The 15,493-nt window shown below is 41.3% G+C and overlaps 2 protein-coding genes across 3 annotated transcripts; one reads left to right on the top strand and one right to left on the bottom strand.

The window, feature by feature from the left end:
* Positions 1-1,906: 1,906 nt before the first annotated feature.
* On the top strand, positions 1,907-4,021 carry LOC310961984 (tripartite motif-containing protein 16-like). The gene has a single exon (XM_083934310.1). It carries the CDS (start codon positions 1,922-1,924, stop codon positions 3,581-3,583), a length of 1,662 nt encoding a protein of 553 aa, XP_083790436.1. The 5' UTR covers positions 1,907-1,921; the 3' UTR covers positions 3,584-4,021.
* An 840-nt stretch (positions 4,022-4,861) lies between these two features.
* Positions 4,862-15,450, bottom strand: gnpat (glyceronephosphate O-acyltransferase). Of its 2 annotated transcripts, none has more exons than XM_083934303.1 (17): positions 15,301-15,450; positions 13,953-14,144; positions 13,363-13,539; positions 13,151-13,280; positions 12,856-12,983; positions 12,675-12,750; positions 12,267-12,418; positions 12,012-12,142; positions 10,095-10,348; positions 9,899-9,997; positions 9,520-9,696; positions 9,201-9,280; positions 8,940-9,080; positions 7,509-7,608; positions 7,313-7,406; positions 7,011-7,072; positions 4,862-6,909 (listed from the first exon to the last, which is right to left on the bottom strand). In XM_083934303.1, exons 1-17 carry the CDS (start codon positions 15,322-15,324, stop codon positions 6,866-6,868), a joined length of 2,061 nt encoding a protein of 686 aa, XP_083790429.1. In that variant the 5' UTR covers positions 15,325-15,450; the 3' UTR covers positions 4,862-6,865. The 2 variants fall into 2 exon arrangements, with proteins under 2 accessions (XP_083790429.1, XP_083790430.1); XM_083934304.1 differs by having other exon boundaries at positions 9,520-9,693.
* Positions 15,451-15,493: the final 43 nt, after the last annotated feature.

Raw genomic sequence — 15,493 nt, 5'->3', positions numbered from 1 at the left:
CGGCTTGCTGGGATTTGATTTCTGTTTCTCTCTCTAAGTTTGAGGGGAGAATACTCACAGCAGAGATATATAGCTCAGCAGGCAGCCTTCCTTTATCTGGTTTGATTGAGGAAACCTTTAAATGTGCAGTAATTTGGATCTGCTGGTCTAGGGAGCTCTGCCACAACAGGGCCAGAAATCTGACATCTGAGAGCAACTTCACCCCCCTGTATGTAAATGTCTCAGCCTCCAGCACAGAGCTGATAAACAGAATCTGCTGCAGCAAATGAGCCGAATCCATCAACCTACCATTACCTAAGGTTAACCGCTGAAACATTATACACCAGGGTGCCCTTTTTCTTTCAATCAATGCCCTACATATAGACCTCCACAAACCCCTCCGGACACAACACCAGCTCTCTGTGCACACACACACACACATGCACGTACACACGCACGCACGCACGCACGACGCACGCACGCACGCGCGCAAAACAAAACAAAGGAAAAGTAGATTTAAAGGAACAAAACGAAACACACTGCACTTCTGTTTCCTAGCAGCTGCAACGGGTCAGAAAGTAGTTTATTAGCGTTTTTCCCTCCCGTGTATGTGAGTGCGCGTACACATGCAGCCCTCTTCAATACAGCTCGTCATAATGTGGCAGATAAAGTGCTGATGTGGCTGTGGCTGACACTATTATACACCAGCACCGGGGAGATGGATAGAGATAGAGAGAAAGAGAAAAGAGAGGGAGGAAATGCATGGCAGGATGGATGGATGGATGGATGGATGGAGGGAGAGAGGGAGGGAGAGATGGACTAGAGTGTGTATAAGCAATTTGATATGGCAACTTTAGATGAACCTATAATTTGTCAAAGACTGAGTGAGTGTGAAAGAAAGGGCAATATGGATGGAAAGTGGTGGATTTGCTGGCAGCAGTCTCTTACTCAGCAGCAGAGCCACAAAACATGATGAAAAATGCTGCTGCTGCAGCGTGTGTGTGTGTGTGTGTGTGTGTGTGTGTTTGTGTGTACGTCAACAACCTGCCATGAACAACAGGCTCACAGAGAGGCAAGTCTGACACCTAGAGGTCAGTTATATGTAGTGATTTCTCCCCAGCTCTCATGTTTTCATCCCGCTCCTGCAGAAATCTGGCACTCGTGAGAAACTGAAAAGAGAGGAGCAAAGTTCTTCAGTCTGATATAAAACAATTAATCTGCTAGCACACGCTCTGTCTGATCGATTACTATGTCATTATTTAAGACATAAACTCTTATTTTGAGACATAAACTCTTATTTTGAGACATAAACTCTTTTTTTTGAGATTCTAAGTCATTATTTTGACATACTAAGTTTCTCATTTTAAAGAGTTCCAGGATCTTCATGTTCTCATCACTTTGGCATAAATGGGCCTTCATACTTCTGGATTCAGTTTTTCAGAGTTCAGTTATAACTGATGAAATTATATTGAATATATGAATTGTTTTGTCACAAATGTTCCAAAGAAGATCATTCAAATATTATATAAGAAGTGAAATCATTTAAGAGCTTTGTCTTTCAGCTGTTTTTGAACAGAATCTGAAGAAGAGTCAGGGAAATATGGAGCCATCCCCAAAGACTAAGGTGCCAACCAGTGGTGTACAACAAAATGACATGGTTATATGTGCAGCAGGTTTGAACCGAGGCTTTATGGTAAATGAGGACACAAAGTTCAAATTCACAGAGTCGCTACTCTTCCTGAAATGAACAAAGTTTATTATTTCCTTGTTCCCTCCCCTTCAGATCTACACTATGAAAATGGGTGGAACCAACAAGGTGGTGACGTGCAGGAGCTGACAGGCCCCACTCACTGCACAAAAACATGTTGTTGAGATCAGAGCTCAGACTAGTTTCACTTCTGAGGAAGAGAAACTCACACAGGCGTCGTCACTGAGAGGTGAAATGGCGCAGAAAGGAGTTCAGCTGGACCGGGAAACTTTCTCTTGTTCCATCTGTCTGGATCTACTGAAGGATCCGGTGACTACTTCCTGTGGACACAGCTACTGCATGAACTGTATTATAAGCTACTGGGATGAAGAGGAAGAGAAGAAAACACACAGCTGCCCTCAGTGCAGGCAGAGCTTCACACCGAGGCCTGCCCTGCTGAAAAACACCATGTTAGCCATTTTAGTGGAGGAGTTGAAGAAGAGTGGACTCCAAGCTGCTCCTGATGATCACTGCTATGCGGGACCTGAGGATGTGGGCTGTGACGTCTGCACTGGGAGAAAACTGAAAGCCCTCAAGTCCTGTCTCGTCTGTCTGGCCTCTTACTGTGAGAAACACCTGCAGCCTCATTACGACGCAGCTCCTTTAAAGAAACACAAGCTGGTGGAGCCCTCCAAGAAGCTGCAGGAGAACATCTGCTCTCGTCACGATGAGGTGATGAAGATGTTCTGCCGTACTGATCAGCATTGTATCTGCTACCTCTGTTCTGTGGACGAACACAAAGGCCACAACACAGTCTCAGCTGCAGCAGAAAGGAGCCAGAGGCAGATAGAGCTGGAGGGGAGTCGACTAAACATCTGGCAGAGGATCCAGGACAGAGAGAGAGATGTGAAGCTGCTTCAACAGGAGGTGGAGGCCATCAATCGCTCTGCTGATAAAGCTGTGGAGGACAGCGAGAAGACCTTCACTGAGCTGATCCGTCTCGTGGAGAAAAGACGCTCCGATGTGAAGCAGCAGGTCAGATCCCAGCAGGAAACTGAAGTGAGTCGAGTCCGTGAACTTCAGGAGGAGCTGGAGCAGGAGATCACTGAGCTGAAGAGGAAGGACGCTGAGCTGAAGAAGCTCTCATACACAGAGGATCACAACCAGTTTCTACACAGCTACACCTCACTGTCTCCACTCCATCCGTCTACATCCAACTTCAATATCCGTCCCCTGAGATACTTTGAGCACGTGACGGCAGCTGTGTCAGACCTCACAGAGAAACTACAGGACGTCCTGAGAGAGAAATGGAGCAACGTCTCACTGACTGTGACTGAAGTGGATGTTTTACTGTCAAATCCACAAGCAGAGCCCGAGACCAGAGCTGACTTCTTAAGATATTCATGCGAGATCCCACTGGATCCAAACACAGCACACAAACGTTTGTTATTATCTGAGGGGAACAGAAAGGCAACACGAATGAATGAAGAACAGTCTTATTCTGATCACCCAGACCGATTCATTGATTTTCCTCAGGTCCTGAGTAGAGAGAGTCTGACTGGACGTTGTTACTGGGAGGTGGAGTGGAGAGGAAGAGTTGGTGTAGCAGTCGCATACAAGAATATCAGCAGAGCAGATTCATTTGGATACAATGATAAATCTTGGGCATTAGTGTGTAAAGACAGTAGTTATAACTTTTGCTACAACAAGGTCCAAACTTGTGTCTCAGGTCCTTGGTCCTCCAGAGTAGGAGTGTACCTGGATCACAGTGCAGGTGTTCTGTGCTTCTACAGCGTCTCTGAAACCATGACTCTCCTCCACAGAGTCCAGACCACATTCACTCAGCCCCTCTTTGCAGGACTTCTGCTTTATTGGTCTTATGTGGGAAGCACTGCTGAGTTGTCTAAAGTCAAATAGACAGAAGTCATTTAATGGTTAAATGCTCTGTTTTTAATCCTCAAAACTTATTTTGTCTCCATGTTTGTTACGGAGAGATGAATTTTTTTTCTTTTCATGTCTTGTCTGCAGACAGATCAGCTGTCAATCAAACATTATGGGTGGAATCTGATATCTGGTCATTAGTTGTTGTGTAAATGTTTGAGTTTCTTTAGGTGGCACTCCTTCCTGCGTCTGTTTAGCCACGGAGCCTATCACTGCTCATGATGATGTGTTTTTACCTGAAGTGACATTTCTCTGCATTCAAATGGAAACTTGTCTGTGCTCTAAATGTCTGATGAATATTTGATTATATTGATGCATTTGTATGTTGTTTCTTCCACTGCTTGGGTCTGAAGAGAAAAATATCCACACTTCCTTTATCCTCAAGAAAAGTGAAATTACATTAATTTCTTGGTTTGTCAGATGTAGATGAGCTCTAACTGTCGGATGAGACTCTATGATTTATTATAAAGTGTAACGATCATAATTAAAATGAGTAAGGAAATCAGATTCTGCTGTTGATTGTTGTGGATGAAGTGTGCATGGAATCATTGAGTCATTTAACAGACTTTACTGATGGGATGTGTGAACAAACTGAAGCTTTACAGCTCAAATAAACATGAAGAAAGTATTTTCCTTCTCCTTATTTCAGTTTATCACAGACAGCTGATTCTCCAGAGTCTTTAAAGTGTTTAAAAGTTCAAATTGGCACCAGCTTAAAGATCTACTGCAATAAAATGCAACATACTTATTAATGTAGCAGGAATATGAATCCAGAAACATCCTATATAATATAAAACACTGACAGGGAACATTTTACTGTGCTCTGAGGACGTTTACTTTAAAAATGTTAAATATCTGATAATATTTAAATAATTTTACTTAAAGTTTTGAATGCAGGACGTTAACTTGCAGTGGAGTGTCTTCACAATGTTGAGATATTAATACTTTTATTTAAGTAAATGATCTGAATACTTGACTTACACTTCCTGTTCATCATGTGTAAACACATCAACATAATTCTATTTGACCACATCATGTTTAAATGAATTAAGATCAAAGAGTTTCTCTGAGCTGTCATGTCACCAGAGCTTTGACTCAAACACACATCAGATGTGACAGAATGACAGAGTCAATTTTAATCAAGCGGGAAAAAACAACTTTGCTCCAGTTCATCTATAAAGAGAAGCTGAAATGTGTATTTCAAAACACTTTATTATTAACATGCTTTTGTGTTTCATCAGCCTGTACAGTCTGTACGAAAAGGCCTCAGCCAACCCACTGAAGCACACACACACAAACCCACACACACACAGGAGTCAAATATTTAGACATTAAACTGTATAAAAGCTGCTATTGAAAAAAACACAGACACACTGTAGACACTTTGGATGGCACCTGTTGACACACAGATTGTTGTTCCACAAAAGTTGGTCAGACGCAGAGCTGCTTTGAGTTCACTTTAGTGTCTGGAAGATTTGGCAAGGTTAAAGCATGTTTTCTGGTAATGTAGTAACCACATGGCAAAGCTTATTTTTGTGTTCTCCTGTGTGAATTACATACTTGACAAATGAAAAGCCTTTTCTTTTTTCATTATGAACTTTGGTGCAACATAAACACAACGTGCAAAGATCAGAACGTAACGCAGTTTGACTGCAAGTTTTTCAACCATGATAAAAACGATTAAATTTACAATTTACATCTTTATATGGTTTTGAAGATACAGTATATATATATACTGTTGTATCGCTAGCCTCCTGTGTTGTGTTCATTTTGGAAAACTTCTTGTGTGACTGCTTTGTGTTGGGACAAAAAGTATGCATTTCAGAAATTTGGTTTAAAAACAGTTTTTCTAGAGTGACATGGTTCTCAAAAGAGAGATATTGGAAAAAATCAATTGTGTTACTGCAACTCAGGTGTCATATTGGCACCAATATCAATATTATTAATATTATCATAACAGATTGTATCTCAAGTGGTTTTACTGAAAGGTATAATTCAACCAGTTTTGTTGTTCCTCTAAAAGCAGCTCTGTCTGTTTCTGTCAACCCCGAATCTGCGGCCAACACTGGAGTGGCGTTTTTAAGGTAACTGTGCTAATTAACTACCAAATAAATAGCTTTATTTTAACAAATGTAATTTGGAAAATTTGATAAAATATTACACCGTTTCTGAACAACATGTAGGGCAACCTGAGTCTTAAAAAGAAATAATAACCCGCTGGTTTGATATTTTAAAAGCTCCTTTTACGTGACATTTCCCCTCTGAGTTTCTGTTGCAGCTCCAATTTTCCTTTATTTTCTTTCCCTTCAAACAAAATGATATCAAGTGTGTACCACTTTTGAGTATAAATAAACTTTAATATATACTAGCTACTTAAGTAACTATTGAGAGAACATGAGAAAATATGTAAATCATCTCCAACAGTGAACAAAAATGTGTTGCTTTGGTGTAGCTGGTAGTGCTTCAGAATAAATAACTGTAATTTTAATTGGAGTTTGGCAACGGTGTGACCCTGGCATCAGACAGTGTAAACAAATATGAATGAAGCTCGGAGCGTTGGCAAAAAGGCCTTGGGTGGTTTCAAATCCAACATTGACACCTGGAACAAGCTACTCATAAAGTCTGTGGCAACTCAAACATATAAACTTTGTTTTTTAACCAAAAGCTAAAAAAAAAATGTAACAATCAAAATCTTCTTATCCACCATTTTGGCAACTGTTGTTCCACAAAAAAAAGAGAAGGTCAAAGAGTGCGAAGATAAAGCCCACACCACATTGTATTCAGTAAAGTGCTCAAAGATAAAAAAAGAGAGAGAGAAGAACCAACAGCTGATAAACAGACAGACATGAAACAGAAGACGTGAGTTGAGTGTTAGAGGATTCACATCAAATGCATTAATGGAGAACAGCCATCATCCTGAGTGGAGGCGGCTCATTCAGAAGCTTTCACACGTCCACTCATGGTTAAAAAGGTCAGTGTTCCAGAAGAGTTAAGGGATACACCTTCAAAGGCTTTATGAACATGTATAAAAGGATTTCAATAGAAAGTTCTGAGAGGGAGAGAGAAAAAAGGCGTATTGAAAAGAGAGGTGAAGACGGTAATATTAAAAGAAAGAGAAAACAAATTGAGGTGTCACCAGATGGCAGTTCTTTTGTTTTGTTCCGTCGCGTAGAAAGCAGTTTGGCTGGAGACGTCATCTCCTCAGGTAAAAAGATTTGACCCTCCCCGGTCCCCTGTTCGTCATTTGAGGTCGGTGCATTAGAGGCGAGCGGCGACTGCTTTCTGAGTGGGCAGCTTTCCTCCTAGACAAAGACACGATTTTAGATTTGTTTGAAAGTTCCTGCAGAAACAGATAACACCATTTTTGTCCAGCTGAGTGTTTAACTGGCAACTTGTTTCTTACCTAAAGTGTCTTCCAGTGAGTTCACCATCACCCTGTTGACCTTCAACATCCCCTGATCCGCTCTGAAGTGAAAACATGGAATGGTTATTTCACAGCACAACCTTTTCTTTTGTTGGAAAGAAGTTCTAATGAAAGAAGTAGTTTCTCCGTGCTTTCTGTGGATTATCCAGAGTGAATACAACCCAAAACTGTCTTCATGGCTGGATCCCATAAAAGGTAAGTGAGTAAATGTATTGAACACGTGCCTTAACTTTCAGCTCGCTGCTAATCCAAACAACCAGGGACGCAAGGATGACACATACCCTTTCATTTTCTGAACAGCTCCGAGTCTCAGGAAAGCTGCCAGAGAGTTCTTCTGGAGGTCAGAGGACAACACCTCAGTGTACCTTAGTCTACCTGGATAACACACACACAACCACACACACACGAACATTTAGAACATTTGTGTAAAATCACAAAAAAAATCTGACAAAAGAGAAACTTTTAAAGAGAGAAAACCTGCTAAAAGTTGTTTGATGATGAACTTCCGGACATCAGGAATAAACTGTTTTTCTGTCAGAGTGTCGGCGGCCCCTTCACACAGGAACCGACACACCACCTGAGACACAGACACACACTTACTTAAGACAGTCATGTGTTAACAGCCCCATCTAGAGGACATATGCAGTGTCACACACTCGCTACAAGAGCTGTGGTGCTATAAGATCAACGTGTTTATGAAAACAAACACAACGTTTGCATGAACTTTAACGCGTGCACATGCTGTATGTATATGTGCCAGTATCTGCAATAAAACATGTGAAATGATTCCTGGAATTAAATTTAAGACCATATAAGGACAGAACAAATGAGTAAATACTAAAGTACTAGAAATATGTAAAACTGTGAGAAAATTATACTCAAAATATCAAACTTTTGCACTACTTGAAAAACAGTAAAATCAGCATCGGGAGAGAAAATTGTGGTCAGAAATTGTTGTCAACAAAGTGAGTTGTATCTACTGTTGTCTAAGTGTGTAGTTTTAACTGATGACCACTTGTCTTATAGGAAGCATATCCAGTGTGTTGCATACTCTTATAAACAAGTCTGGCACTTTTTTTTGTCAAACGGAAACTGGTGGAGTCTACCTTAATAGTTTGTATCAGCATAGAGATCTGAGATGTATTACAAACTGTGGATATCTCACTTTCCATTGTGTGTTTTATAGCAGTGAATTGGCCCTTTAGTCATTGGTATATTTTTATTCATGAAGCTATTCTTGGTCAAATTCCCAACTATTTATTGCATCTTAATTGCATCATGGAACTTACAAACATTAAGTGCTCAAGACTTTTTGCATTGCTCTGTTCCTACAGTCAGAACTGAACTGGGGAAGAAAGACTTTGGGTTTTCTGCTGCTGAAAAAAATCTTCAGACTGATCTGAAGCTTCAAAACATAGTGAAACTAATTGAGTGTAAAACTATGATGAATTATTTTGAGTCCAGGCTGTGTCTGTGTGTAAATGTTTTATGTGATCCTTTTAATGTTTTCTAGATGCTTTTATGTGTAAGCTCTGTGTTGCTTCTCTTCTTGGCCTGATCTCAATGAAACAAACCTTGTAAAATAAAGGCTAAATAAAAAAATAATACACAGATGCATGATGGACTACTTATTGTTGATCATTTAAAGAGTGCACAAAGTGAAAACCCATTACTACAGGGTGGAAAATATAAATGCTCCATTAGTTTTTCCAGATCTTACATTTAAGCCTTTTAAAACTTTACAAAAGAGTCAAAGACATTATATCAACTCTATGAAACTTTACCAATATTTGATGCACATTAGACACTGTTTTATTTAGACAACTAAATAAAACACTCAAGTCTAATAACGTTCAGTGATCCAGATATACTCTGGATTTAAAAAGCTGTCCAGTGTGTCTCCCTCACCTGGTATCCTTGTAAGAAGGGGTCCAGCGTACTGGAGAGGAAGGCCAGTGTTGTGTGTCCTCTTTCCGTTACCAGAACCTCCTGCTGGGTGACCTGCAGAGCTCCGGTCTTCTGCAGCAGATAACACGCCTCCTCAAAGTCCTGCAGGACACAGAACATGAGTGGAATGTGAAACCTTTCAATACTTTATTTACAAGAGGAGCCATTCACTTTTCTACATTCAGACATTTATCACAGGAGCACATAAACGTTGTTCCTCACCTGCACCGCGGCACCAGGACAGAGGATGAACTCATTGGAAAACATGTTTCTGAGGAAGTTGAAGCTGTTGAACACCTCCTCTGGAAAAACAGAAGGATTAAAATGCAGGAGAACCAGAACAACAAACGTATTTTTTAGTCCTTGAATTGGAATAGTGTGTGTGTGTGTGTGTGTGTGTGTGTGTGTGTGTGTGTGTGTGTGTGTGTGTGTGTGTGTGTGTGTGTGTGTGTGTGTGTGTGTGTGTGTGTGTGTGTGTGTGTGTGTGTGTGTGTGTGTGTGTGTGTGTGTGTGTGTGTGTGTGTGTGTGTGTGTGTCTTACGTTTCTGGTTGGAGGAGGCCGTGTGGATGGCCAAAGCCAGCAGAGCGGGTCGGAGAAAGACGTGCAGCGCCTGGTTCCTGTAGGAGGAGCAGGAGAGGATGACGACTGCCTGGCTCAGGAGCTCCTCTTCTGGAGTGACAGTGCTGTGAGGCTCCCCGGGCCCCGCTGATCCTCCTGCTTCAAGACAACGTTTTAAGTCACAATATGCCAAAAAAGTTTTTTTTACAAATGATCAGTTCAATGATTACTTAAATGATTAGTCTCTGATCATAGGAAGTTTCCTGGACTGTCGCCTTAAAGGAACTTTCATATAATACATAATAATATAATCCATCTAAAATACAGAAATTAAATCAAGAAAACACAAACAAACACAAACCTTGTTCCACTGCCAGCTGGACTCTTCCCTCACAGATCCTCACTAGACCTGTGTGCAGGGAAAGACTGGAGGAAACCACCTCTGATGGAGGAATGTGATCTGACGGAGAGAAAGATACCTCAGAAAAACCCACTCGAGCGTGCAGAGAACCAGCAGCACTATTATGATGATGAACACTTTGGGCTCCTGCTGTTACCGGGCCAGTGAAGGAAGGCTCCGTACTGCCGAGAAAGGTCCCTGAGCCATACGGCTTGTGCAGTCAGCTCGTCCAGCGCCATCCCCTTTTTCTGCCCCGCCATCTGGTCCTGGTGGTGGTGGTTCTGGAGCAGCAGCGAGACCAAGAGGACCCAGGGCTTCAGGACCATGTTCTCCTCCTGGGCCCGCACCAGCTTGTAGGCCGAGTCATTCACAAAGCTGTGGATGTCCTCGCCGGGTCTCCTGGGGATATGTCTGCAAACAGAAAGTTTACAGTTAGTCAACATTTTCAACTGCATCTTTACAACTCTTACGTACGAGCATGGTAGTGTGGCCATCCCATACCATGCTTAGGTTACAACCTTCGTAATAACATTATTTTAGGCAAATGTCCAGAGTCAGAAGAACAGTCATAATCTTAGGTCAAATAAATGGCTCCATTTCAAAGTGTCTATCATCAGTACAGAGACCTGTTTGGTCTTTGTCCCTGGAACAACCTGTGGACTAAGGTCACAGAGTTTTATCTCTTTAACAGATTTAAACTTAAGAATAAAGAAAGTGGTCAGTGCCGGCTGCAGTTACTTCAATTAACAAACAATAGTTTACTTGCCGTCTTGTCACGTAATGTTTTTGTAACTATTTAAGCTGATCTGTTTTTGTTGTTGTCCTGTTACATGTTGATAGACATGTTTTAATCTCAATCTAACTTCCTAGTTATATTAAGGTTAAATACGAATAATATAATTAATTTAGACATCCAGCTCTGCAAGGATAAGGAGCAGGCTTGAGGTGTTTACTGTTACTTTTTTGAACATGAAGCACACCAAGCACCAAGAATCAGTGGCAGGTTAAAGTCAAGATGCTGTGAGGTTACAAAAAAAACTTTCTATATCATGCAAGATTATTTTTTAAGCCACTGTGCTCTTTAGTAGAAACAATTTCTTAATATATCGTATTATTTGCTAGTTATTATTATCTATCATTTCCAAAAAGGAAATAACATTCACATATTGTTTCCTTTTTGCACAGCAATATAATTTATCATTTAATCATCAAGTTGTGTTGTTAATGTGCTAACTGGCTAACTAGTGCCTTGAATCCTATGGTCTTCTGGTTTCAATTTTTGACTGATGAATACAGACTGTTGCCACCTGCTGGTATGGAGAGTTATTTCCTCTCATGCAGGCGTAAAACGTACGTTCTAGTTGGCTGTCACCTGAAGTCGTGTCGGTGTGTTCAAGTACAACTTTTTGAGCGAGGACAGAGGCGGCACAACAGCTGGCTTTTGTTGCAACTAGTTCTTTGATGTCTGGGCCTTTAAGGCAGACACAAGACAGAAGGGCAATGCAAACATAAGATGTCTTAGGGCGCACTCACACTGTCCTTCCGCACCGCTCCCCGGGCTTTAGGGTACTTGTCCCCCCTCCCTCTCCCCCCGCGCCCCATGCTTCTTGCTGTCCATACGTCATCACGCCGTAACACGTCACACGCATTGATTGACGTCATCGCGATGCGTTGCTTTGTTTACAAATCTTTCCATAGACCTCTGAGTTTTTGTGCGTCTTGTCGACTGTTTTTGAATCTTTTCATCGACCAAATCTGCAGTAAACACTCCACCTCCGCATCACACCAACATGAACCTTTCACCGCCATTGTTGTTGTAAATGCATGGTCCGTCCTTCTATTTACTATGTCCGAACAGGCGCACATAAATGACGTCAGAACCGCCGCAGGCATTGTGCTCGTACACGTGCGCGCGCTCGTGCTCGTACATGTGCAAACACACTCTACAGAAGCCCACCTCTCTGCAGTTATGCGAGGAGCGGGTGCACTCCCACTGGTCAAACGCACTAGGCTTTAGCCGAAAAACAGTGTGAGTGCGCCCTTACTGTTCTTATTTAATGTTAGTACATCGCACCTTGGTACTAGGTTGAACTGGCAGCGGTCAACTCTGCCCTGGGCTAAACTTCTGACAGAGACAGGTTGACCAAAGTACACGTGGATACTGCCGTAGTCTTCACTGAGAACCTTTCTGGCTTTAAAAAGACCCTAAAGGAGAGAGGAACAAGAGAAGCAGGTGTCATGACATCTCAGCACCAAATATGACCTTTACAATAGTGTTTCCATTCTCCGTTCATCGATTAGAAACAAGTCAGATGTTAAAATGACTCACTGAAGTGGACTCCTTGGGTTTGGGAATACCCAGCAGCTCTCTGGCGTAGAGTGTCTCCTCTAAGATCCTCTCGTAGCTGATGCTGACTGGGACCACGTTAACATCAAACACCTCGCCTTTAAGGAACGGATCCATGACTATATTCAACAGACCTGGAGGAGGACAGACAGGAAAACAGTTAATCCAATAACATTGGTAACATTTGGGGATATTTGCAGAAATATGTTGAAAATACACTTCCATATTTTGACTTTGCTAATTAGTAATGGTGCAGCGATTAACTTATTGTAGAACCTTTCCATTTGTTTTTTTGTTTTAATATATATGTTTTAAGGAGAATACAAAACACAGGATCTGATCTGACTACAGATGTTTGACAGTTCATATTTGCTTTTCCTTCTAACATACCCAACTTTGGAGTCAAAGACTTCGAAGTCCGGCTTCTGGTTCCCTCTAAGAAAAATTCAACTGGTGCAAATCCATTCTGTGGTGAAAAAACAAAGTTGACCACACAAAAAATGTCACGTCTTTCCAACTTTAGGACAAGAAAAGGTCCCTAAGAATTAGCATCAAAGTAAGTTCTCCTCACCTTGAGCATGGTTTTGACGTACTCTGAGAAGACGGCCCAGTACACTTTGTCTCCACCAAACGACCTCCGAATGAAGAACGCTCCAGACATCCGCAGCATCTCCCCTACAAATTTCATCCCCATGAAATCTGCAGGGATTTATCAAGTCATTTAATTATTTATGTATTTATTTTGGCAGGTTCAGTCGTCCTTGGTTTTCTGGTAATGGTATACTTAATAATCGTTAATTTATCAGACAGCGTGCACTACATACTCCATAATCTGTATGGAGTATGTGGTACTTTTCAGTGCTCACCCATGCCGGCGGCGATGACGGGCAGAGCCAGGTCGTAGGTGTACAAGATGTATGACATCAACAGGAAGTCCATGTAACTACGGTGACTGGGTAACAGGACGACCGGGTGCTCCTGGATGGCCTGTTGGAGCTAATGAAGCAAAAAGCAGATGAGGTGTGTGTCAGACATCTTCACTCACACTCTGTCCTTAGTGTCAGGTCTGTATCCTCACCCTCTGGATGCCCTCTTCGTTCACACAGATGCTCCTGAACAACTTTTTGAAGACTTTGCTGAGCGTGAAGGCAAAGAAGCGAACGGTGCTGAGCTGCAGACTTTGAGCCATCTCCTCCAAGATGGCTGACGCCTCTTCCTGGAGGTCATCAGTTGCCCTCCCTGTTTCTTTTGAGACCTTGATGATTCAAAATAACATGTAGAAAAAATAAAACCGCTTGATACTTTATTTATTTTCATGTCTGAAAACAAAAACAAAGCACTATTTTTCTACAACTTATAACTCTTAGTTTGTCAGTTTCAAGTTGTTTATGGTTATGTGCACAATTACAGAGAAGCAATGAAAATTGTTGCTTGTCAATAAAAGAGCAGTAACAGAAGAAAAATAAATTTTTGAGCGAAGGGGTACTTTAATCAATCAGCCAAATAGCTTTTTATGTTGATCGATTAATCGACTAATCTACTGTATGAGCCGATGCAGAAATCCTCCTCCTTCTGAACTAACCTGCCAACTTTTGAGTGTACTCTGGAGACCACATCCACCAGGTAATACCAGAATGACAACCTCCTGTCAGACCGCCTCGCATTTACCTGATTGATGACGTAGCGCAGCTGATCAGACTGCAGCACCATGCTCTTCAGTGAGCTGGACGTGCAGGGCGTCACTCCTTTATAAAGAACCGGAGTGTAACATCTCAGGGCGTATCTCAGGTCGCTGGAGTTCCTCCTCTCCTCCAGGATGTCCTCAAAGTCATCTCTCTTCTTCAGTATAGGGTCTCTATGCTGTTAAAGACAAAAAACACCAGAATCAGACATGCAGCCATATTTCTCAGTTGTTCATTACTGTTACCATGATAGGATATAGTCTACATTTTAGTTAAAGAGAAAGAGAGAAAAGAAAGAGCAAATCAGCCACTGTATTGTATCAAAATCTGTGTCAAAATGTGCGAGCCTTTCTCTAGGATATAAATAGAATCGCACACAAATTTAAGCAGTAATAACCAGTGTCAGAAATAAAGGGAGAGAAAAGGGCAAAAATGACGCAAGAATTCTCAGAATGTCCCTAAAAAGTTTAACTGAGCTGCAAACATTGCCCTCAAAATAAAAATCACAACGATTTATATTTACCAGTTTAGGCTAATATCCTAATCCTATTTCATTTTCATTCAATTATTTTAATTTACATTTCTGTCTCTAACACACTCACACAAACAGTGATGTTACATACACAATTAATAAATTATATTTATCTTTTTAAGTACGCCCAACATTTTGTAATTTAGACCGTTGGAGGCAAAACTTGCTCCCCAAACATGTCTTACATTTCATACAATGGTAAAACCTACAGCAACACTTGAAGGAGAAAAAAATGAGAAACAAACTGTTGCATCTTGTAAGGAAGGAAATTATTTTTTTATTTAAATAGTGACGCAATAACCTGCACGTTTTATTTTATATCCTATATTTATAACTCTTTAATTCTTCTTCTTAGCATGGCTCTCAGTGCCCCCCCCCCCCCCCCCCCCCCCTTCATAAATAAAAGTTAAAAAGTTCAACAGGTCAAACTTGGCCATAAAGTTGATTCTGAATCTGAAATTGTGACAAACCTGCATCCTACAGCGAGAGGGTAAAAGTAGCTTTGGCCACACTTAAACAACATGTCCTGCAGGATACTTGCATACTTAAATAAATAGTGGATTGCTCAACAATCTTGTGTAGTTGTGAAAATGTCGCAAAGCAAAACAGCAAACTGTCAAATTTAAATCATGCAATGTATGTAATAACAACAACCAAAAAGAACGGCGTGTCTCGAAGTCTTATGTTGGGTGAGATAATATGTGTGGTTCACCTGTTTGAATGAAATGTCAAATGTCACTGAGCTACAGCAGATAGCTAGCTCAGTTAGCTTAGCCCCCTGAGGAAAAACATGCGTACATACCGAATAAACAGCGTTGGATGCCATCTTTTGTCACACTTTCACCAACTCATACACGCTGCACCCGGTGAAAGAAAACGTGCAGGGATGTTTTTAATATTTAAAAGTGTGTAGAAGATGACAGCACCTGAATAACTTTACATGGGCGTGAGAACTGGCATTTCCGTGCCACTTCCGCACGAGCTACGGTAGCCGG

This window comes from Echiichthys vipera (genome assembly GCF_963691815.1).
Source record: "Echiichthys vipera genome assembly, chromosome: 19".
Lineage (NCBI taxonomy): Eukaryota > Metazoa > Chordata > Actinopteri > Perciformes > Trachinidae > Echiichthys > Echiichthys vipera.
The sequence above is the reverse complement of the archived record's forward strand: the minus strand, read 5'-3'. Positions and strand labels throughout refer to the sequence as shown.